This window comes from Sorex fumeus, unplaced genomic scaffold (genome assembly GCF_029834395.1).
Source record: "Sorex fumeus unplaced genomic scaffold, SorFum_2.1 ptg000006l, whole genome shotgun sequence".
NCBI lineage: Eukaryota > Metazoa > Chordata > Mammalia > Eulipotyphla > Soricidae > Sorex > Sorex fumeus.
The window spans coordinates 38,489,752-38,514,970 of record NW_026606063.1 but is presented as its reverse complement, the minus strand read 5'-3'; the positions used below and the strand labels follow the sequence as shown (position 1 = coordinate 38,514,970).

General features: G+C 48.1%; 1 protein-coding gene across 2 annotated transcripts in view; it reads right to left on the bottom strand.

The window, feature by feature from the left end:
• The window catches only part of SFXN5 (sideroflexin 5), a 125,126-nt gene that overhangs the window by 51,517 nt on the left and 48,390 nt on the right, over positions 1-25,219 (bottom strand). For both annotated transcript variants that reach the window (XM_056122519.1, XM_056122526.1), the window contains exons 7-9: positions 5,718-5,771; positions 4,481-4,537; positions 2,879-2,944 (exon numbers count right to left, since the gene is read on the bottom strand). In XM_056122519.1, coding sequence (XP_055978494.1) covers positions 2,879-2,944; positions 4,481-4,537; positions 5,718-5,771 — 177 coding nt within the window. The remainder of the gene's footprint in view (positions 1-2,878; positions 2,945-4,480; positions 4,538-5,717; positions 5,772-25,219) is intronic.

Sequence of the window (25,219 nt, the reverse complement as noted above, 5' to 3'; positions counted from 1 at the left end):
GCCAACCACCACCCCTGCTGGACTAGCCCAGTCCCCCAACTCTCTGACTTCTGGCATCGCCCACGTTGGGCTGGGGTCACCCGTCACCCTGTCCTTCCCCTGCATGCCTCCTGGTGCGCAGTGCCCTCTGTCAGGCGCCCTCCAGCCCCACTGGGCCTTGGCTCTGGCTATCCTGTGTGAATGAGCCCCCCTTCAGCCAAAGATCCCTTTCACAATGCCACAGCTCTACAGAGTCTCAGCTGCCCCTGAGACACCGTAAAGGACACGCCGTTAAGTCTGTGCACCTCCAACATCCCTGCACCCCTATACCCTACGGGGCGGAAATGGGCCTTCGCCTTCTGAGGTTGGGCCTGGGGCGTGGGGGGGGGGGCGCTGAGCATAGACTCCCGAACTAAAACCCGTGAGGACTGACAGAGGCTTCCTTTGTTAAAGACGGCAAACTGTTAGATTTCAAAAATAACTTAAGACGAAATTTCTTTTTTATTCTTGAGCAAGAAACCAGACACTGCCAAATCTATTTAGAGGGTTCGCCAAAAGGCTGCGAACTCCGAGCCCGTGGCCCACCACCTGCGTGAGACTTCTTTCAGGGAGAATGCCAACCCGAGCTCCCAGATCCGGGGGGCTGCTGGCCAAGGTCAGGGGCTCTCTGGGGGGGGGGACGGTCCCAGAGAGGAGGCTGACACCCCCAGTGTCTCTCCATCCCCGGGATCTGCCCTGGGCCTGTACCCCACCCCCCACCCCCCACCCGTCCACACTGCTGCTTGTAGGGACTCGTTTTAATTAAAACCAGAGTTGGGCCAACCACCGGGGCCCTGACACTTGTTTGCAGGTCATCTCCTCCTAACAGGCTCACCCTGGGAGGGGATTTGTCACTAATTGAAGCAGAGATCAGTTAATGAGGCCGCGGGCCCGGGGTTCCGAGAACAAGGGAAAGGACAAGAAAATAAAGCCTCTTTCTCTGGCGGTTCTGTGATTTACACACACAAAAGAAAGGCAAGCGAGCTGCAGATTTTCCAAGTCAGAAATTCCGCTCCATCTGCCGGAGTTAGACCCTCACTGTGTGAAGACGTCAGGCAGAGGACGTCACCGCTGAGACTCGGGGACAGAGAGGACAGGGCCCCCCACGGGGCCCTCGATCAATCAGCAGCCTAATTAACATGTGCTTTCTGGGCCGGGCGGCTCTGAGGAAGAAGACCAGGGCCTGTGGTGAGACCCTGCCGAACAATGGCAGGAGGGGACCCAGGATGTGGATGTTGGTGTGTGTGTGTGTGGGGGGTGGGGGGGCTGGAGTTTCTGGGACCTGGGGCCAGAGAGTGCAGCTTGGGCAGGTGTGGTCAGGGATGCTCAGGAGTCTCAACTGCTTGGTGGGAAGTGGGGGGAGAAGGCCCCAGCACAGCCTCTGGGCAGTCTGGACAGCCCAGGAGAGGATGTCCCCACCCCAGGGCCTCTGCTGCTGAGAGTCAGGCTCTGACAGACCCCAGAGGCCTTGGGTCCCCAGTAACCTTAGTGAGGGCCTAGTCAGCTGGGGCTAGTTTGGGGCCTCAGAAGTGGATGGGCCGAGGACGGAGCATGAGAACAGAGCTGCAGAGAGCTCCAAGGCCCGCTGCTCCTTTCCTGGGGCCCACAGGAGGAAGAGACCCCCCTCCTGACATCGAGGACCCCCTCCTGCCCTCCACATGCACTTTCCTCTCCCAACCCCTCATCCTCGGCCCTCATCCTCAGAGGCAGAAGGGAGGATCTTCCAACTGTGCAGATGAGCCCTGGGACGCCCTTGTCAAGAAATTCAAGAGATGACCTTGTCCAGCAACCACGGCTCCCTCAAATCAGGGACCCCCAACTTGCATGACCCCGGGTGAAGCCTCCGGCTAGGTTGCAGGACCACTTGAGCAGGGAGCCCCCTCTAAAGGGGTTGGCAGCAACTGGCTTCTTGCTGGGGTAAGACACTTCGAAAAGGAATGCAATCTTGAGCATGAAACGGGACCCCTCCCCCCACCCCGGTTCAATCTAGCAGCTATTTGGAGAGCTAGTGACCTACTGGAAGCCTGGGGGTTGGGGGGCGGGGAAATGAGGCCATTTCAGAACAACCTCAAATCCTGACTTTCAGAAGCACAGAGGCAAACCATGTCGGCGACATGATGGTGGGGGGGGGGGGGGGGTTGGTCGTTGTGAGCAATTCTATCCCTCCAGCGGCACGAGATCAGAGCTTCATAGGTGAATTCTCTCATTAGAGACAACTTTTCCATTTGCATCTTTTTTTTTCTTTTTTGGGTGGGCTGGAGCGCACAGCAGGTAGGACGTTTGCCTTGCATGCAGCCAACCCGGGTTCGATTCCTCCATCCCTCTCAGAGAGCCTGACAAGCTACCGAGAGTATCCCGCCCGCATGGTAGAGCCTGGCAAGCTCCCTGTGGCGTATTCGATATGCCAGAAACAGTAACAACAAGTCTCACAATGAAGATGTTACTGGTGCCCGCTCGAGAAAATCGATGAACAATGGGAAGACAGTACTACAGTGCTTTTTGGGGTCACACCCAGCAATATACAGGAGTACCTCCTGGCTCTACATTCCAGAATCACTCCTGGTGGTGCTCGGGGGACCATATGGGATGCTGGGAATCGAACCTGGGTCGGCCGTGTGCAAGGCAAACACTCTACCTGCTGTACTATCGCTCCAGCCCCTCCATTTGCATCTTCTAATTATGATTCCCCCTGTTCCTCTTCCAATCACAGGTCTCTTCTCTCTCTCTCTCCCTGGGACTGTTCCCCAGAAACCTGCTTCCCACACCCCTCACCTAGCCTAACCTCAAACACGTGTGATCCCCACATGCTGGACGGGGCCCCGGGCTGAGAGGAAGTGGGAGAGAGGAGAGGGCCACTCACAGCGATGGAGACAGCACTGATGACAGCACCCAGGTAACCCTGGATGAACTTGGACGCAGGCGAAGGCTAGAAGACAGAGATATGAAGTCAGAGCCTCTGGGCGCACAGGGCTTGCACTCACCCGCCTGGCAGCCAGCCCCAGGGATGCGGTTCCTTGATGCTGTTCCATCCACACACAGGCCAGGCTGTGGAGGCGGGGAGAACCCAGGGCCCCGTGCCTGTGCTGGGGTGCAGATGCTGCCCACTGGAGGGTGAGCTCCACCAGGGCTAGAGCAGAATGTTTATTCTTCTTTTTTTTTTTTCCTTTTTGGGTCATACCCGGTGATGCACAGGGTTACTCCTGGCTCACGAGCTCAGGAATTACTCCTAGCGGTTGCTTGGGGGACCATATGGGATGCTGGGAATCAAACCCTCGTTGGCCACGTGCAAGGCCAACGCCCTACCCGCTGTGCTATTGCTCCAGCCCCAGAAGTGGAGTGTTTCTGAGTAGGAAGACTTCCTGCTGCAAGGAGACTGTCGCAGTCAGAGTACTGGGGACAGGGATGGCCACACTGCCGGGGGGCTGTGGCCCGCTGGCCCTCAGCTCTGCACACCGCATTACACCTGTGTCCCGTAGGTCTGTGGAAATGCCGCGGTGCTGTGGAGGGTTGGGAGAGTGCTGAACGGCATGGCTGGCATTGTGCCACAGTGCCAGTTTGGGAGGTATTTGGTTGAGGGTCAAGGGTGCCAGGGAAGCATGGATGGGCGAGGAAGCATCAGAAGAAGGGGTAGTTCTCGGGGTGAGGCCACCGCAGATCTTCTGCTCTCCCCCCAGGGAGAAAATGCCAGGACCTCTGTCCCCCAGACTGCCTTTCTCTGCCTCACTCCACGCTGCCTCTGCACTCAAGCATGGGCAAATGTACAGGCTGAGGGTTGGGAGTTGAGGGGCGTACAGCTGGGCCAGGAAAACAGGGGCCCAGTTCCATCCTGGATAACAAGTGGGTGACCTGGCCTCCGCCCGAGCTTACCCAAGAATGCAGGGGAGGGTGCTAGAGAGATATTACAGTGGGTAGGGCATTTGCCTTGCATGCAGCCGACCCAGGTTCTATTCCCAGCATCCCATGTGGTCCCCTGAGCACTGCCAGGAGTGATTCCTGAGTGCATGAGCCAGGAGTAGCCCCTGTGCATTGCCGGGTGTGACCCGAAAAGCAAAAAGCAAAAAAAAAAAAAAAAGGCACTTGGGAAGAGGTATCAGTCCATCCTGCCTGACCCCTCCAGCTACAAATGCAGCCCTCCAAGGTTGGAGTGCTTGCAGCTAGGGGGGTGTCAAGACAGCTTCTGAGCAAGCTTGGAAACTCTGACCCCTGAGGTTGACAGAGCCCGAGGATAGACCAAGCAAGGAGACCTCTGAGCCCAGCCAGCTCCTCCTACCCCACAGGCCATCCCCCTCCTCAAGAGCAGCCCCTTCAGGGCAGGGAAAGGTGGTGTCTGGAGAAGGCTAATGACCAACCTAGAAGAGTCACAGGGCAGGGGGAAATGGGGGGCCAACTCCCCCTGTTACACTGTCTATCCATCTGCCCATCCATCTGCCCGTCCATCTGTCTGTATGTCCACATAACTCACCTTGGTAGCATTGCGGTTTGCATAGTTGACACAAGCGTTGTGGCTCTGGTTCAGCCACTGAAAGGCAAAGGCGGAAAGTCAGAGATGGTGTTCACCTTGCCCAGGAAGCCAGCCTGCCCTGCCCTCCAAGGCCGTGCCCCCCACAGAAGGCCATGGGCCACATCTCTATCCCCCAGCAGGCCCCCCCCCAGGCCATGAGTCAATCTGACCCTAGTCTCCAGGTTTCCCCCAAGACAGTTTCCAGTCCTAGGAGTGTCCTGTCCTTATTTCCTGGCAGACCGGACACCGCCTGCCTACCCCAGTAATCCACCGGCTCCAGAGATGGTCTCCGCTCCAGGAACCCAGGGCTGCACAGCCAGAGGGGCTGCTGTCATCCTTCCACATTGCTCACTGGGGCACATTGTGGGCAGTTTTAGGCCCCAGGATGACCAGCGGCTCTGCTTCTCTTCCAGAATCACTCCACCCAATGCTCGAGCTACCTGAACACCACACATGGGCACCTTGAGGTGCTTTGTTCAGAGAAGACTGGATACTTCCCCCAAAGACAGGTTTTTCTCCCTAAAATTTTCTGTGTGTGTGTGTGTGTGTATGCGCGTGCGTGCGTGCGTGCGTGTGTGCGTGTGTGCGTACAGGTGCAGGCCCACTGTTTGCAGGGAGACAACACCCAGAGTGTCTCCAGGAACAGAATGCAGCAGTGCCGGTGATGCCTCTTCACCCAACTTGCTGTGGGCCAGGGTAGATTACCTTCCTCACAGATCGAGGATGAGCGGCTGCCAAAGAGGCTGAGGGCCTCGAGGTTACGGGCTGTGGACAAGTAACTGAGGACCGAGATGGCCATGAATGAGCCATCAGCGGAGGGCACCACCAGGCCAGCCCATAGAAGCTTCCTCTGATTCTAGGGTTCACATAAAGCCCCACATGAAGGCCGGGGATTTCTTCCAGCACTGCCGGGATGGGGAGACCTGGGGAGGGGATGACTTTCCTTGAGGTCCCTGGACAGGAAAGAGACAGGGCTTCTTCCCAGCCTTGTGGCTCCTTCTATCAGCAATGTGGGCAACACCACCCTCTGGGGGTGCAGGGAGGAGGGGCACACTCTGGAATCATCAAGAGGGACGGTATTATTTGTTCACTCAAAAAAGGTAGTTTTCTGGGGGGCAAGGAGTGATTTGTGAAAAGGGGGTGGTAAGGCAAAGACATTTGGAAAGCTCTGCCGAGAGCCTCTGTGTAGAGGACTTACCTGCCAGAAAACAGTGGACGCCAGTGTCTGGTTGGGCAAGAGAAGACCCACCACCTATGGGAGAGAGGAGAGAGAGAGAGAGAGAGGAAAGGCTGAGGAAGGCAGACTCTTCGAATTTTGAAAACAAAACCAAGTTCTTTGACCCATGAGATGAGTCTGTCCGCATCGATGGTGTGTTCGCGCGCGCGCGCGCACACACACACACACACACACACACACACACACACGGCAGCCGCAGAGACGGTGGATGGTGGAAAACTCCTGCTTACAGAATTACATTCCAGCCTAATCTCAGTTCTATATCTTCTATATAATCACACTCACAGATATACATGTAATGTATCTCTGACCAGGAGAGTGGAAGAGGACTCGGAGGTCCCATTGCATGGTATGACACTGTCCCACGTTCCTCCAGGAAATGTCTAGGTTCTTTTTATTTTTATTTTATTTTATTTTATTTTTTGTGGGGGTTCTTTTTAACAGTGGACACATTTTGTTTCCATAACTGGGTGGCAGGGGGACGGGAACACACAGGAGAAAAATAAAAATGAGCAAACAAAAGAAACCTTTCCCTGTCTATGCAGCTAACCTGGCTCCTTCACACTCCTCACCATCTCATAGGATTTCTGTGGCGATTACATTGACATCATTTCAAAGGCTTTCAGTGCTTTTACAAATACAAATTGAGGGACTTTAAGGTTGAGCATTCATGAAGCAAATTCTATGCCACATATAAGTCCTGAAAGAAACATTGGGGGTCAATAAAAATCGATTGATGAAAAGTGAATGAAAGAAAAAAAAAGAAATGAAGAAATAGACAACTGACAGACGCTCCATATCCCCAGGTCCCCAAAATCTTCTAAGATTTAGATTTGCTGCCTTACTGATTTAAGTCAAGATGAATGATCTGATCTTGGCACTGGAAACCTCAGCCTTCAGGAATCATGTGTTTCTTGAGTTTACCTTTTGGGTGCGTCTGTGCAAAATAACATCTACCAAGTATTGCTGCATATGGAATAAATGTTCACAACCATCCACATATTGACTTATTTATTATTCCCGTAGATAAAATGACTCCTTGGCAAGAATTTCTGCAAGGAACAAGTATAAACATTCAATACTATACAGTAAATCAAATTCTAGACATCCTCAGCAGCATTAGTAGATCATGTTTTAAACATAAAATGTTTTATAACAGTGAACGTGCACACACATTTATATTTATTGGCCCATATCAGTTTGAATAAAATTATATAATGTCAAGTCATTCCATATCTTCAGTGAGGAATTTTCTTAGGAGATTTTTTTCCCCAAAAAATAAGATCCCAATTTATTTTTTTTTTATGACTGCTTAGGACATAGGAGTGAATGGAGACTTCAGGTGTTGGTTTCAAATCTGTCCCCCTGTAATCACCAACTGAAGACAGACCCCTGTGGGGCTCTTGACTTCTTACCCCTAAAATTAAGGAGCTGTCCAGGAAGCTAAGCTGAGAGAGGCCTAAAGCTGGCAGCAGGGTATGAGCCAGCCATTGTGCGTGTGTGGTGTGGGGTGTGGTGGCAGGAGATGTGTATAAGTGGCATGTGTGTGATGTGGGGGTGTGAGAGTGGGGAGATGTCTGTGATTTGAGCCTGTGGGTTGTGTGTGGTGTGGGGAGATGTGTGTGTATGTGCTGTGAGGTGGAGGTGTGGGAGATGCATGTATATGTAGTGTGTGATGTTGTGTGATTGTTTGTGGGGATACGTGTGTATGGTGTGTGTGTAGATATGTGTGTATGCTATGTGTGGATATATCTGCGTATAATGTGGTGTATTTTTGAAGTGTGTGTTTGTGGCATGGGAAGATGTTATGTGTGGGTGTGTATGACCTGGGGGTGTGGTGTGTGTAGTGTGAGGGAGATGTGTGTATAACTGAGAAGATGTGTATGTGTGGTTTGGGGAGATGTGTGTATGTGTGATGTGAGATGTGTGTATTGTGTGTGGTGTGAGGAGATGTGTGTATGTGTTGTGTGGGGAGATGTATATATCTGTGGTGTAGGGAGATGTGTGTGCATGTGTGGTGTGGGGAGATTTGTATATGCATGGTGTGGAGATGTGTATATGTGTGTTGTAGGAAGATGTTGTGGTTTGTGTGGTGTAGGGAGATGTGTGTGTATGCACTGTATGTGTTATGTGGGAGATGTGCGTATATGTGGGGTGGAGAGATATGTGTGTATATGTGGTGTGGGGAGATAGTGTATGTGCAGTGTAGGAAGATGTTGTGGTGTGTGTGGTATAGGGAGATGTGCATGTATATGTGGTGTGGAGAGATATGTAGGTATGTGTGGTGTAGGGAGATGTGTGTGCATGTGTGGTATGGGGAGATGCGTGTCGTGTGGGGAGATATATGTGTATGTGTGGTGTAGGAAGACGTTGTGTGTGGTGTAGGGAGATGCTTGGGTACGTGGTGTGTGGGAGATGTATGTATGATGGGGAGAAATGTGTGTATATACGTGGTGTGGGGAGATGTGTATGGTGTGGAAAGATGTGTATGTGTGATGTGAGATGTGTGTGGTGTGTGTGGTATGGGGAGATGTGTGTGTATGTGTGATGTGAGACGTGTGTGGTGTGGAGAATTGTGTGAGTATGTGTGGTGTGGAGAGGTGTGTGTGTGTGTGTGTGGCATAGGGAGGTGTGTGAGGTTTGGTATGGCAAGATGTGTGTGCACGTGGTGTATGTGTGATGTGGGTGTGTGGGGGGGGCATGTGTGTGCGCATCTGACAATCTCCCAAGCCTGTTCTCCACCACTGGGCATGTAATGTCCCCCTAACCTGCCAACTATTGTAATGGGTGTTATGAGCTTGTCTTCTCCCTGTAGCCCCCAGGGAGCCCCTGAACTGTGCTCCTATACTGGGCCTGGCAATCAGGAGCCTCACAAGGGCCTCCTCGTCTTTACCAGAGAGCTGCCCCTGTGATGCTTCTTCCAACACAGCCCCTTTTGTCAGTTCCCTGCGTGGTGGGGGAGGAGATCTTGTCTCAGCGCCAGAAATCAGACTTCTGAGTAACTGGCTGACATCTGTCTTGTAGACGAGCATTTAACTGTGTCTCCTTTTGAAATGACCAGCAGGAAATCCAGGCCAGGTCCCCAAGGCTGAGCAACAGTCTTTGTTCCTGCCGAAACTCCCGGGTTCATCATTTCTTTTTCTCATTTTCACTTTCCCTTGTTTTCTCATATGGCATAATTTTTTTTACACTCTAGCATCGTTTCCACCATGAACTAGCATTCTTACTAAACTAGTACCCAGGTATATACAACACACACACACACACACACACACACACACACACACACCACCGTCACCACCACCACTACCCGTCCCCCCAACACACACATACTCAGGTACACTTAGACACATATTCACACACTCACACATGCACACACTGGCACATACTCCTACACACATCGCACATGTTGTACACAGTGAGCTCTTCCCCTTGTTGGTCAACCCCAGGGCGGGTCTCCTGCCCCAGCCACCCACCCTGACGTGGGCCTGTGGCATGTGCTGCCTACCTCTGACTCCTGCTTTCTTAAAGAGATGAGTGACTGCTTTTGCTAAGCAATTCCCCATATGTCACTTACCATGAACCTTATTATAACTCTGGGGCTCAGACAAAATAGAGAGTACCTTCTATATTTGCAAATGAGAGAACTGAGCCTTAGTGCTCTAAACCAGGCCTCGTAACAAAGTAGAATCAGGTCTCCTGATTCCTAACTTGTGGGTCCAACAATGATTTGGGGCGGGGGGACTCCTTCCCCAGTCCCCCAGTCAACCTCCTAAGCACCAAGGAACGGCCATTCTCGATGCCCGTTTTCAAGTCTCTTCTCTGAAGACTCCCGAGAGCAGATGTCAGAGATACCGAATCTCAGTAAACACAAAGGCTAGACCCTGGCAGAAGTGGGTCTGCCACCCTGTGCAGAGCAAGCCTTGCATGCCGAGGCCCTGGATGCCATTCCTGGTAGTCACTCCACCATGAAAGACCAAATGGTTTTTGGGTCACACCTGGCAATGCACAGGGGTTACTCCTGGCTCATGCACTCAGGAATTACTCCTGGCGGTGCTCAGGGGACCATATGGGATGCTGGGAATCGATCCTAGGTCGGCCGCGTGCAAGGCAAACGCCCTACCCGCTATGCTATAGCTCCGCCCTCCTTTAAGTAAATGGACAGACCCCCACGACCCTCCTCCCATAATTGCATGCAAGGCTACTCCAACCTCCCATTGACCCAACAACCTCCCTGCCACAACCCACCCCTATACACACACACACACACACACACAAACACACGAACACACAAACAAGTATGTCCCTCATAACACCTGCATATGAACAAACAAGATGATTCTGTTGGGCAGCCTGGGCTGAGAGAGCGGAGAAATTCTAACACACAAGCAGGAGCTCAGGAAGGAGAGGTCAGTGTGCCTGGAGCCCAGCAAAGCAGGAGCCAGTGTGAGATAAGGTCTGCAGAGACATGTGTGCGTGTGGACGTGTGTGCAGAAACACGCAGGGGCAGGAACAACTAAAGGAGGAGTTTTGGGAAACCCACAGCTCGGGGTTCCCAGAGGGTGAGATGAGAAGGCAGACAAGCCCCCATCGCCTTGGCCAAGCGGGGCCGGAGGAAGCCCTGGGAGGCGGTGGTGCAGGGCTCTGGGGCCAGGAGCACTCGGGTGCCAGCCCCATTCCCTATTAGGCAACACGCAGCACCATCTGCACAATCCCAGAGCAAGAGCAGATATTTTATAACTTCCTTTTTTTTCTTTTTAAGTCTAAATTAAAAATAAATGTTCCTTCAGCTCTCAGATGTATATCTCGGGTGCAACCTGCCCACATTCACTCAGGCTGCCCTTTCCAGAACATGGCAGGGGAAAGGAGGAAAGTGATGGAGAGAGAGAGAGAGAGGGAGCCAGTCCACCCGGCTTCCATGCCAGTGGGTTGTGCCTCTTCCAAGAGGGAGAAGCTTCAGGCGTGGCCGCGCAGACGGGTGGAGAGAGCCCAGAAGCGGCTGGTACCCGGGAAAGTGGAAGGCAAGGCAGGAGCCAGAATTTCCAGCCCAGCCTCCACCCGCTCTTGCTGAGGACCTTGGCCAAATCTCCGCTCCCATTTATAGTTCCAAATTTGAACTGGGGTCCCCTCTGCAGCCCCCGCCTCCTGGCAGCGGTCCTCCCCACACATCTGTCTACCTTTCTTGCATCCCTTCCCCACGGGTGACCTGGCAATGGACAAATGGACTCTGGTCACAGGAAGAACTGGACTCAAATTCTGCATCCTCTCCTATGTTCATCAGTTGTGTGATCAGCGGCTAGTTCGTTGAGCTCTTCGGGTCTACATTTTCTCATCCATTAAATAGGAATGCTCCTAATACCTTTCTGGGAAGCCTGGAGAGCACGTAAGGCACATGAAGAACACAGCACGAAGTCTGCCTTTTGGCCAAGGCTTGCTGAGCACAAAGCAACAGAATCACTCTCTTCTCTCAACGTTTCCCAAAGTAGGTGATGTGCCCGTGTCTGTGTGTATGTGGATGCGTGTATGTATGTTATGTGTGTGTTTGTGTGTGTCTCTCTATGTTTGTGTGTCCATGTGTGTAGGGGTGGGTTGTGGCAGGGAGGTTGTTGGGCCAATGGGAGGTTGGAGTAGTCTTGCATGCAATTATGAGAGGAGAGTCGTGGGGGTCTGTTCATTTACTTAAAGGAGGGCAGAGCTATAGTACAGTGGGTAGGGCGTTTGCCTTGCACGCAGCCGACCCAGAATTGATTTCCAGCATCCCATATGGTCCCCTGAGCACCGCCAGAAGTAATTCCTGAGTGCATGAGCCAGGAGTAACCCCTGTGCATCGCTGTGTGTAACCAAAAACAAAAAAAAATGTTCATACATTCACTTAAAGGAGGCAGATTTCCAGAGGGGCACTGGCTGATTGATTTTCTGAAAAGGGAGCCGTAGGTCAAATACATCTGGGAGTTTCTCTCCTCTCTAGCTCGACATTGGCCTTTGCTGGTCCCTCCTTTTTGGAACTTCACAGCCTGTGTCTCCCACAGAGAAGCATCTCGCCCAGCTCCCACCTCCCCCTGAGCGTGCATATGCCTCATTCCTCAAAGGGCCGAGAGCTCCTGGAAGTGAAGTGGGGGCTTTTCTCTCTGATGCCCCCATATTCCCCAACAGGAAGGACTCAGCATGAAGCTGGACCACATGGCAGGCCCAGAGAGAGCTCAGTCATGATTCAGAATGTAACATAACTTCTTAAAAATGGAAGTAACATTGCATTATAAGATTATATTCAGGGTTGCATCATTAGAAGTCAGCATGTATCTACACTGCATTCAGTTCACCACTAAGTCCAGTTCTGTCCTTCACCGTATCATTGGCCACTCCATCCCATTTCACTCAGTCCCTTCCCTTCTGGTAACCACTGTTGGACTTCGCGTCTAAAATTAATTTTGGACTTTTTTGATCATTCCTCATTTCCTCTATATACCACATGTGGGTAAAACCATACTGGTGATGGTTTTTTCAGTGAGAAAACTTTTCACTACCCTCAGCACCTCCTGGTAATCCATGATGATGTAGACCACAGGATTCACCTCTGTTTGTGGCTGAATCATGTTCTATTGTGTGGATTAAGAAGAAGATACGTTGGGGTTGGTGCAATAGTATGGCAGGTAGGATGTTTGCCTTGCACGCAGCCGACCCAGGTTTGATTCCCAGCATCCCATATGGTCCCCCAAGCACTGCCAGGAGTAATTCCTGAATGCTAGAGCCAGGTCGCTGGGTGTGACCCAAAAAGAAAAAAAAAAAGAAGAGACTATGTCTTCTTAATCCAACCACTGATGTCGGGCTTAAATTATATCTTATTAATTATTTTGGGGGCGAGCATCTGAGTTTTGGGGTTTCACCTGGTGGTACTCAGAGCTTAACCATGGTGGGACTCAGGAGACCATATGTGGTGCCAGGGATCAAATTAGGAATGGCACAACAGCAGGCAAGGCAAGAGTTTCACCCCTGTACTATCCTTCTGGCCCACCCACCCACCCTTCTTTCTTCTCTTCCTCCCTTCTTTCCTTCCTTCTTTCCTTCTTCCCCCTCCCTCCTTCCTTTCCTCCTTCCTTCCTTCTTTTCTTCCTTCTCCTCTACCCTGGAGCTCAGTTCTTTAGAGTGAGTCTCAAGCTCTATTATCTTTGGCCACTTGTCAGTTTTGAATCACAGCAAAGACCTCTAGCAGGTGACAACCATCATCACTCATCTTTCTCTTAACACTTTTTTTTTTGCTTTTTGTGTCACACCCGGAGATGCTCAGGGGTTACTCCTGGCTCATGCACTCAGGAATTGCTCCTGGCGGTGCTCAGGGGACCATATGGGATGCTGGGAATCGAACCTGTGTCGGCCATGTTGGCTGCGTGCAAGGCAAACGCCCTACCCGCTGTGCTATCGCTCCAGCCCCTCTCTTAACACTTTTTAAGGTCCTAATTGCTTTGACCTTTGGGGGTCAGGTTGAGCCCCCCGCCCCCATGCTTTCTCCTCCCTGCACCCTTACTCTTGCCATGCCAGGAACGTATTTCTCTGCTCTTGACTCTTCTTGCCCATCTGACTGAGTCTGGCTAATGATTCTGGGGTAGGTTTGAGGTTCAGGTTTGAGCTCAGGTTTCAGTGGCTTCCTTTGTTTCTCTCAGCTTTTGTGCTTCTCACACTGCACAGGCCCTGACTGGGGTCCTGGTCCAAGGAGGATGAAAGACAGAAGGAGCCAAGGTGGAGGGATAGCACAATGGTTAAGGAGCTTGCCTTGCATGCGGCTGACTCCATCTCTATCCCCAGCATTGTGTATGGTCCTCCAAGCAATTCAGAAGCACAGAACCAGGAGCAAGCCCTAAGTACTGCCCAAAAGGAAAAAAGAAAAAAGAAGCAGAGTTCAACCAGGTTCAGCAAATTCCCCAGATCTGTGGTAAGAGGCGGAACTGCCTCTGTCAAGCCCAGTCTAGAGCAGCCATGGCAGCCACGGGTCCCATAGAAGAAGCGCTGTGGCTGCCCCTGGGGTGAGGAGGCCACACCAGCGCTACCTAATCCATACCAGATCTGCACAGGTCAAACTGCCTACAGGAAGCTGGCACTATTCTTCCTGCGCTGAAGAATCAGCACCATCTATGCCCTTGGAACTGTCTCCACTAATGAGATTGATTCCTGAGAAGCTGTGTGTATCCGCCATCTGAACTGTGATGGTGAGTGAGCTCAATTCTGGGGCTGCTTGGGCAGAGCCAGGAAGAAGGGGTGTTGGTGCTTGAACCTGGTCTTGGGACAGATCAGGAAAGGGGCCCATAGCACCCTCTGGTCAACTGGATCCCAGGAGAGAAGTCCTACTTTCACCTTGGGCTCAGAGCATTCAGCTGCTGCTGAGTGATGTGGTCTCAGTTGACACCTTCACCTGCTTGGTCAGAAGTGACGTGCACGGTGAAGAACAGGATGGGGGTGGTTGGCCACAATCCTATTACTGTCCGGTGGGGTTTCAGAGAGAACCCGCAACCCGGGGCTGCTACCCACATAAAAGAAAATCAGTGGGGGGGGGGGGGGGCTAGAGAGGTAGTGCAGGGGACAAGGCACTTGTCTTGATGGAGTCGACCCAAGTTCCATCCCCAGCACCTCATGTAGTCCCCTGAGTACCATGAGGAGGGACCCCTAAGCAAAGAGCCAGGAATAAGTCCTGAGCACCTTCAAGTGTGGCCCTCAATATTTTTTAGAGGGTGGGGAGAGAGAATCAAGTGATAAAAGGAAAATTTCTTTTTTTCAAGCATAGAAAATCAGGAAAAGAAAAACAGAGAATGTGTCCGAATAAGTGCATGATAAGACAAGGATTTCAGGGTTTGAAATGATGGTACTTGGTAAGATAATGGGAAAAGTCACCCAGTGTCCACATCCTTTCTACGTGGCTAAACTCTCTTCCTCCTCCTGAGATTTCTTTCAGCTTAGTGCCGTTTCCTCCAGAAGCTGGTCCTGACCCAGGGTGAGGTTAGGTCCCCTCTCAGCTGCTCCAGAACCTCAGGAAGCTGAGGGGGGAGACCACAGGGTGGACACTGGCACAGAGCTCTCTGCTACCAGACCCCTCCCCCCATACCCACGCACTCAATTCCAAAAGGTTCCTCTTTATTTGCAAAAGATCTGCAGGGGTCCTGGGACTCACTCAACAACTTGCCTACATATTTTTTCCCTCTCTTCTACTCTGTCTCCATCTTCTGATGTACCCAGCTAAATAATCAGAAAAGTAACATCTCACAAATAAAGGGTGCCACCACTCTTTAAAAGCACACCACCAGCTAAAGAAACCTTTTTTGTCAAGCAAATGTTTGCCCCTGCCTATGAATTCCAGCTTAACTGGTTATCCCCTTTTGTTGGATCTGCATTCCTTTGTTTTAGGAGGAATGGAGGGATTGGACCACACTGGGCAGTGTTCAGAGCTCATTCCTGGCTCTGGGCTCAGGGATCCCTCCTGGAGGGCTTGGGAGGAACCCTATACAGTGAATTGAAGAAGTGCAAGGAAAGAACCTTGAACCCTGTACTCTCTCTCTCTCTGGCCCTTCTTATGGGGTCTGAACTTGACTGGAGTGGCTGGTGGTAAAGACAGAGGAAGACAACCCAGGGCTAGAATTTCAAAGGCTAAGATTAAGAGAGAATGGGATATCAAAACGGCCCAGGGGGACAGACGAATCCTCAAAGTGAGCACTCTGTGTCTGCCTCCCAGCCCCAGGAAGGAAGTGACCATGCCAGCGCCTTCTGAGAAAGGGGCAGCGTGTAAGATCAGGTAACCATCTGTGGTGTTAAGTGGATAGGCTGGGCATACAGCATGAGCACAGAACATCCCCCCTGATGTGACTGTGGCTTGCCTGGTAGCCCCCTGGACTCACTGTCAGACACTCCTGGTCCTCTGTGTCCCAGTGGGTTTGGGGAGCTGGGGTTTTGAGTTGGGCTGGAAGAGGAGAGAGGAGGGCAATAGGGTCAGGGGAGCTGCGGAGGGAGGCACAGATGCCCCCCAGTTCCCAGTATCTGAGGTCACTCTGGACAAGGGTTGCGGTTGGCAGGCGCAGAGATGCCGAGAGGCTGGGACAGGAGCCCAGACACCGGCCTGCCTCTCCCTGCCACCGGTGCCCAGGAAGGACACTGCCACACACCTCAGGGGCAAACCTGTGGCCGGAGTCCTGGGGTTCATGAAGGGAGGGCAGCGTCCCCCTATGAGGCTTCCCAAGAAGGAGGGTCACAAGCCGCACTGGCCTCAGGAACAGCCTCGGTGCCCTGGCTTAGCCGCCGTGCTTATATATAAATTGGGATCTCTTCGCCATACACCAAAGGGGGGGAAAGTTCCCATCTTCAAATGTTAAGCTTAAAATAAGACGCACTACACGGGTGCCAGTGGATCTGTGAAATCTGCTGACTAAACTGGCAGCCGCCTCTGGGAGAGAACCAGCTCGTTCCTCCTGAGTTCTGAGAGAGAGTGTGGTGAGGGGGGTGGGGGGACACGTTCAGGCAAGGCGGGAAGACACAGGTGGAGCCTGGGGTGCTCACCTGGGCCAGAGGCTGCTGTAGACGCTGCTCCCAACAGCCTCTCCACCAAGGCCTTCCGTCAGCCCAACCCACGGCTTGCCCTCATCACTCGGGGGCTCAGCTCCAAGCACACTTGCTGGCACCCCCTCACCCCCCGCCTATTTTGGTGAGCATTTTGGTGGCTCTGCATGTGCGTATCACTTACCCATCCCCCCATTCGGGGGCTTCCCAACACGGGACAAGAGCCCTCACCCCTCTTCCAGCCAGACGTTAGCTGAGATGAGGGTGCTCCCAGGAGCCGGCAGGGCTGGAGGGGACCTGAGTGGCCATTAGGAGCCAGGCCTCAGGGAGCAAGGAGAGGACAACCTTTTACAGGAGGGGGTAGGCAGTGGCCTAAGGCAGAAGGCAAATGTCCCGAGTCTTCACATTGCTTATCCACATCAAAATGCCACGATTGACCGGGGAAGGCTTTCCACTTCCTCTCTGGACTGGCCCAGCCGCTGGGAATCTTTTTTTTTATTTCCCTTAATTTTTTGGCTTATTATACTCTAGATAATACTTTCTCGTGGACATTATTCTGACACCACACCTATCACCGGTGTACCCATCCCCCTCTCCTTCCTCTCACCTGCCTCCCAACTCAACTGTGTCACTTCTTCCGGTTCTGTTGCCTTGGGATCTTTGTTGCTGCCTCACTGTGTATCTTTAAGTCCTCCAAATGAGAGAGATCACTTTGTATCCATCCCTTTCCTTCTGACTGATTAGTCCAACTCTGTGGAAAGTAATATAAGTATTTCTAAAAAAAAAAAAAAAAGGACTGGAACTCCCATACGACCCGGCAATACCACTTCTTGGCATCTATCCTCAAGACACAAATACATTAATTCAAAAGGATATATGCATACCACTCTATGTTTATTGCAGCACTGAGCACAATAGCCAAGATATGGAAACAACCCAAGTACCCAACGACAGATGTATGGATTAAGAAGTTGTGGTATAGACAATGGAATACTATGCAGCTCTAAAACAAAAGCAGGCTATTTTGAGCAACATGTATAGAAATAGCTGCTGGGAATCTCGAGGTGGGAAAAGAACTGGGACTAGGATGTGGAGCAAGACACTTACTGGTTTGACTCTAGCTGCCACTGAAGTCTGCTGGGCTTCCTCTTCTCCCACCAACACATTTATTCCTGAGGAGTATTTGTCTGGGTTGGGAGGGACTTGGTTCTGATCTGATCTTCACAGCCTCTGATTCAGCCATAACCTGAGCACCCTGGACGAATCCCACACTCCCGGGGTGCTGACAGGGCAACAGTGATTCTGAGGGACTGGCTTGTCTGGATAGCAAAAATGAGGGTGGGAACAGATGGGCTGCCCCCACATCACCCTGTGACTGAAAGACAGAGACGGACCCCTAACTACTCATGTCAGCAAATGATAGCCATTCATTCTGTCATTGGCCTCTTCTAGGAAATGAACCCCAAATCAACTTGCTCTGGTTGGTGACAAGACAATGACACATGACATACCTTTTCCCCCCCCCAAGCATTGAGGAAGGACTTATAAAGATTATTATTATAACAAGTTCCTAATAGCCTACCTATTAGCAATTTTTCCCTTTCTGACTAGTGGAATTCCTATAATTAGGGAGAGACACAGTTAAATCCTACATAAAATATAAACAGATCTGTTGTGGGAGAGTCTGAAGAAAGTTCTTTTGGGGAGTCTTTTGGGAGGCATGTCCTTTCACTTTGTTCTCTTTCTTGTAATGTGGTTGTGATGGCTGGAACTCCAGCAGTCATATTGGGCTGATATTACAAGGTGATTTTGATCACAGAAGTACTGACACTGGTGTACAAAAATAGAAGTCTGGATTTTTGATGACACTGTGGGAATCCATCTACCTCAGAGTTTTTATGACAGGAGAGAAAAAGAAATTATTTTAAGTTACTTAATTTGATTTTTTTTTCTCCTACAGTGCCAGAATTTGAACACAATGTTTGACACCTGTAAGGCAAGTGCTTTACCACTGAACCATGTCCCCTGCTAAGCAAGATGCTATTATTTTGAATGCTTTTTGTTTGTTTGTTTGTTTGAACATATCTGGGAATGTTCAGGGCTTACTACTGACCCTAAACTTTGGAATCACTCCTGGTGGACTAGGGGAACCATATGGGATAGCAGAGATCAAACCCAGGTCATGCATGTGCAAAGCTAGCACCCTATGTGCTGTACTTTCACTCTGTTTTGAATATTTTAGTATGAAGATGTCACTAAACTTAACTGATACAATCACATGCAATGCTGTAAACACACACACAATACATTTCAGTGGTAGAGCTGTAACAGTCATTGTTTCTAAAAATCAGACAAACTAGAAAACAAAAAGGAACAGATACACACATTTATATGTATGTATGTATGCATGTCTTATATAGTACCAGGGTTTGAACTCAGATCTCACATATGCAAGTCATGCATTATAACACTAAGATTCATATCTGGCACAAAGAATATATTTTTAAACTCAACCACTTGGGATTTAAAACATGTTCTTCTAATAATTACAAAGAAATCAAAACCATAATTTCACACTCTTTAGAAAATAAAAACAGATCACTCTATAGGAAATGTATGAACTATAGCCATGTGGGTAAAGATATTCAGAAACAAAAAAACACTACCCAAGCATTTTTATTAGGAAGAATAAATGAAATAAGTGTTCATGGCCAAAAGTGAAAAAATAAAAATGAAAACAAAACTATAAAATAAACCAAGGGAAAGATCAATATCATAAAAACAAAAGTAGAAATTAAAATGAGAGAATTGATAAATATATTGAACTGCTAATTCCAAGATACAAGTCTCAGAAATCCAGCTATTATTTTAGGGGTGAGGATGGGGTCCTTCCAAGTGGTGCTCAGGAGACCTGGGATGATTCTTGACCAAGTGGGTCAATGGTTCAATGTGAGGACATGAAGATGCAGTGTTGGGGGTCACTAGGACTACACCCAGTGATACTGGGGCCTGTACCTTAACTCCTATACTATCTCTCTGGCCTCAAATCCAGTTATTTTAATAAAGGAGATGGAGGAGAAAAGTGAGAATAAGACTCAAAATCAAGTGAAAGAAAAATCATTATATTTATTTAACTTTTCTTTTTTTAGGCTCATTATATTTAAAAGCATCAATATTTGTGGCCAAAGAAATAGCACAGGTGTTAAGGCACTTTCCTTGCATGTAACAACCCACTTCAATCTGTGGAATCATATAGGGTCCCCCAAACATTGTGCGCATAGAGCCAGGAGTATTGAGCACTGTTGGGTGTGGCTCAAACACCAAACCAAAACCAAAGCATTAATATTTAGGGCAGGGATGTGCCAGCACTGCTGGGAGCAATCCCACTGCTGTACCACCACCACCACCACAAGCAGTAACAACAAATCATTATTTAAACTTCTGCTACAACAAAGACTCCCCCAGCGAGTCAAGGAAAAACAGCTGGGGAGATAGATTGACACAACATACCGTCAATCTCCAGTTTCTAAAGGTTCATTTTCAGGGTCACTTTACTTTCCAGGTATGAACGCAACAAGGATCCAGTGGAAACTGAATTCCGGAGGAACCCTCATTTGAATGGTGGATTTGAATCTCTTTCAGGGCTAGCAAGTTATCCTTGTTCCTCTCTCACGATGCTGGGCAGCCGTGGCAAAAGTAGGCTCTGCAGTCAGCCCTGGAACTGTGAGGATAAGTAGGCAATACTCTCTAGAGTGTCTGCCACTTCCGGAAGTGTTCAGAACACTGCAGGAGAGAGTCAAACCTGACTCTCTCAAGGAGCCTGTTGGCTCCACTGTAGGCAACGTAAATGTTCTAAGAACACTTCTTTAAAAGGCAGGCTAGGCTAAGCTGTGATGTGTGGTAGATTCGATGTATTAAATGCATTTTTAAACTTAAGATATTTCCAACTTACAGTGGATTTATCAATGTGAAACCCCATTGTAAGTCAAAGGAGACCTGTATCTAATTCAAAGAATGATAGCTAAAATAAAGAGCTAAAGGGGCTGGAGCGATAGCACAGTGGGTAGGGCATTTGCCTTGCACATGGCCGACCATGGTTCAATTTCCAGCATCCCATAGAGTCCCCCAAGCACCACCAGGAGTGATTCCTGAGTGCATGAGCCAGGAGTAACCCATGTGCATCGCTGGGTGTGACCCAAAAAAAAAAAACAAAAAATAAAATAAAATAAAAAATAAAGAGCTAAAAATCTTAAATAGCTTAAACGAAGATCTCCTCCAAGTCAATTAGGAAAATCAAACCGCTGGAAGAATGGACATAGGATGTGACCAGGTAATTCACAGATGAGGAAATGACCATTAAATAAATGGAAAGAAACACATTTGGTGCTCAGAGAAATAAAAATTTAGGCCCTACCCATCTCTCATCAGGCACAATCACTAAAAACCTAAACACCCGGTTCACGAAGGTGTGATTGTAAAATGCTTGCAAAATGCAAGTAAAATTGTAAGATACAAACTTTCTAAAGAGATTTTGGCATTATTTATCAAAACTGGAGGGTATTCCCTTCTAGAGTGGGCCCTTGAGACATCCTCATATTTACGGGGGAAAAGGGGAGGGGCTCAACAAGGATTTTTACAGTCCTGTTATTTCCAGAGTAAATAATCAGCACCTAAATCCACCCCGGGGAGAAAATATAACCCAGCAGGAAAAATAAATGAAGAAAAAAAGCAGATCTTTAGGCAAACTGTTAAGGTAACTAATCGTTTGTTATATTTTCATTAAAATTCAAAAAAATGATTTAAAGATGATTCATATATATGCAAAAGCTTAGAAGAAAAGCCCGAGATTTTCCATCAAACTTCTAACAGAGGTTACTTTTGGGAGCAGATCTGAGGTTGAGAATTCACAGAACAACTATCACTTTTTTTTGTATCCTTTAATTCTGAGCTGAAAGAATATATTCATGTAATACTTGTATAACTTTTAAAATAGTCTTTAAAAATTCTTGTTAGGATTTCATAATTCCAAAGAACATATTCATGTATCACATGTATAATCTTATAAAATATACAAAAAAAATACAGACTTTTTTTTTTTTATCCTGAGGATATTCCTGAACTCCAAAGATAAAGAAAAGAAAAAAAACCCAAAGGATCCCAAGAGGGCTGAGGGAAGGAAGAGAGAATTAGGCCAACTATTGTTCACATACAGGGAAGAGAAAAAAGACATTTCCAGAAATCCAAGGACCGAGAAAGTACTGCCCACACACTCTGAATATTATTCAAAGAAGTACTCTAGCCAAATATAGAAAACACACACACACACACACACACACACACACACACACACACACCACCACCATCACCACCACGCACTTGTGTACGAGCACACATACAAATATACAGGCTAAATAACTGTGAAGTTTAATGCGGGTGTTAAGCAAGGATTAAAAAATCTAATTAGGGCTGGAGCGATGGTACAGTGGGTAGGGCACTTGCCTTGCAAGCAGCCAACCTGGATTCAATACCCGGCATCCCATATGGTTCCCTGGGTATTGCCAGGAGTAATTCCTGAGTGCAGAGCCAGGAGTAACCCCTCAGTAAGGCTGGCTATGGTCCCAAAACAAAACAAAAAATATTATTAGATTCCAAATGAGTTCCAATATCTTGACAGGTTTTTATGGGTAACATGGGAAAGAGTACTGTGCTTTGCTAAACGTCTCTTCTGATTTGGATAGTAGGGTAGGAGGTCAGACTTACTATTCTACTGTTATTATTGACAGGGTAAATGAAAAGGGACCTTTCTGTTAAATGTTCCAGAAAAATGAGACAGACAGACACGCGCGCGCGCACACACACACACACACACACACACACACGCGCGCGCACACACACACACATACACACAGAGAGCTATAATACTCCTCTTCTAAACTTTAGAAAGGACAGTGGGCTGGGGTATGATACAACAGGCAAGTGCATGCCTTGCCTGCATGAGGCATGGCTTCAATCCCCAGCATTGCAGAAACAATCAAACAAACAAACAAAAAATGGAAAACAACACTCCAGTACAAAGAAAGAAAGAAATGGGAACAACAGCAAAGTTTAAAAACATGAACCAACAAACCACCACTGGATCATGCTGAAACAAACAAATAAAATCTAAAAAGCACCCTGTTGTGCTCAGTGCTTATTCCTGGTGGGTTCAGGAGACCATACATGGTACCACGGATTGAGCTTGGGACAGACACATGCAGGGCAAGACCATAACCCACTGAACTATCTCTCTGGACCCTGAAAACAGAATTTAACAAAGAAATTTGCTATCTGGAGGATAACATGCAAGCATCTTAACCAAGGTGACATATCTCTCCACTTACTTAGATCTCCAATGTCTAGTGTTAAAATTTTGTACGTTTTTCCATAATGGTCTCACAATATTTTTAAACTTAAAAGTTTCAAACCTGATAATAAATACTACTTTGAAAAAAAAATCATGTTCTAGAGATTTTTTTACCAGCTTTTTAAGAGCTCAGGGAACAATTTGGACTACTGGATATTGAACCCAGGTCGGCCAAGTGCAAGGCAAGCGCCCTACCCACTGTACTATCTTCTGGCCCCAAGTTTTGCCTATTTTTTAAGTCTTATTTGACTTGTTAGTCTCCCCCCCCCAAAAAAAAATAGAATAAAAGCAGTATTATCAGGCACTGTCACCCTTACCCAAACATTAAGAACGTACCTTTATCGGGTTCATCTATCAAAACAGTATTGTATTATTTGTGGGGGATGGGAGGCAGTTGGGAATGCTTCCCAAGAGCTCAGGGGCCCCAGGGCCACTCCCAGCAACCCCTGGAAAATTGGGTTGAGAGCTCAATTTTAGGGTCTGAGTGGGTGCTGTGGACCACCAGGGCTACCCCTGGCAGTGTCCAGGGGCCATGCAGTGCTGGGGACTGAACCCAGGCCCCGGCATGCAAAATATGTGTCTTGGCAGCAATGCTATCTCCTTAACCTGGGACTTAATTATTATGATAAATTAACAAGTTAACAAAGTCCCTAAAATTCCCTCTTTTCTTTGTAAATGGTCATGTTTTATTTTATGAAATGATATTTCTATACCTGAGATTGTCAATCACATTTATCCTTCAACTAGTTAATGGATTTAAGCAATCGATTTCTATTTCTAAATCTATTCAAATTTACACTCATATTGTTAGACTGTTTCTTGTAAGCTAAACTTTTCAAGAAATAGTTTCAAATTTTCCACTGGTTATTTATTTTTGTTTTGGAACCACATCCAGTGGTGCTCAGGGCTTACCTTGGATTCTGTGTTCAGGGATCACTCCTTGCAGAATTTGGGGGACCTTATGGGGTTCTGGGGATTGAACCTGCATTGGTCACATGCAAGGCAAGTGCCCTATCCACTATACTATCAGTCTGGCCCCAGCAGGCTAGAATTATGTATTATACATTATGTTCCACAAGTATTGAAGTAATCAAACAACAAGGAAAACTTGTCAAACAGAGAAACTACTTTAGGGGTTCCTATTAGGCAAATTTGGTATAATTTGCATGTCAAAACAAATAATGACAGAAGTAAATTATTATCCATTGAATTTTTTTAAATAAGACCAAACTGATATATTTTTTTTTTTTTTGCTTTTTGGGTCACACCCAGCGACGCTCAGGGGTTACTCCTGGCTCATGCACTCAGGAATTGCTCCTGGCAGCGCTCGGAGGACCATATGGGATGCTGGGAATTGAACCTGTGTTGGCCATGTTGGCTGCGTGCAAGGCAAAGGCCCTACCCGCTGTGCTATCACTCCAGCCCCCAAACTGATAATTTTAAGAAATGTTATATGGAAGGGTAGAAGGGAAAACTATTATTTATAGGAGGGTACCAACTAAAAGACATGGAAGAAAAAATAGAAGGAATTATAAGATATATAGGAAACTTTGATATAACTACCTCAGTTAGGTGACTATGTTATTTCCAGATTTTATGCACTACTTTTAATAGCTTCTAATATAAATGAACAATTTAATTATTAAATGACCTACTTAGGGGCCAGAGTAATAGTACAGTGGGTAGGGATTTTGCCTTGCACACGGCTGACCGGGGTTCAATCCCCAGCATCCCGTATAGTCCCTCGAGGAGTAATTCCTGAGTGCAGAGCCAGGGACTGAGCATCGCCAGGTATGGCCCCAAAACATAATAAGACAAATAAATAAAATGACCTATTTAATATACCATTGTGGTCTATTTCCTGTTTTAAGTTTATATTTTTTAAAAACTACTAAAAACCCTAATGCACAGATATTTGTACACATATATGTATTCATTTCTCTTGGGTAGGAAAATAGGATTGCTGGCTTATATAGCAAGTGCATGTTGAACTTTATAAGGGACTAAGCTCTCCTCGGATTCCAATTTTAGAACCTCAGCTTACATTTATTTATTATATATTTCTTGTTGGTTTTTTTGGGGGGAGAGGGGACACACCTCGTGGTGTTAATAGGCTACTCCCAGGTTCAGCACTCGGGTCAATCTCTGCTGTGATGAAGGGACAATGTGACACCCATGCCAAGGATCAGTCCTTTGGGCTATCTCTCTAGCCCTAGTTCAGTTTCACCTTCTAGAAATAATCCAAGAGAAGAGAAAATGTCAGGATACATATAGTCATGTTTAAAGGGGCATTGTTATGAACTCCAAACCTGCAGCAACCAAAGAAGTTACCAACAATAAGATGGGTAAAGAAAACTTTATAGACATAGTGATGAACTGTTATACAGCAATAAAAAAGAACAAATCAGTGCCATGTATAACAATGAGTCTCATAAACAGTTTTGAGTGAAAATAAAAAAGTCAGACCCAAAAAAGTATCTACTGAGGGGCTGAAGAGATAGTATAGAGGATAAGGTGCTTGCCTGTA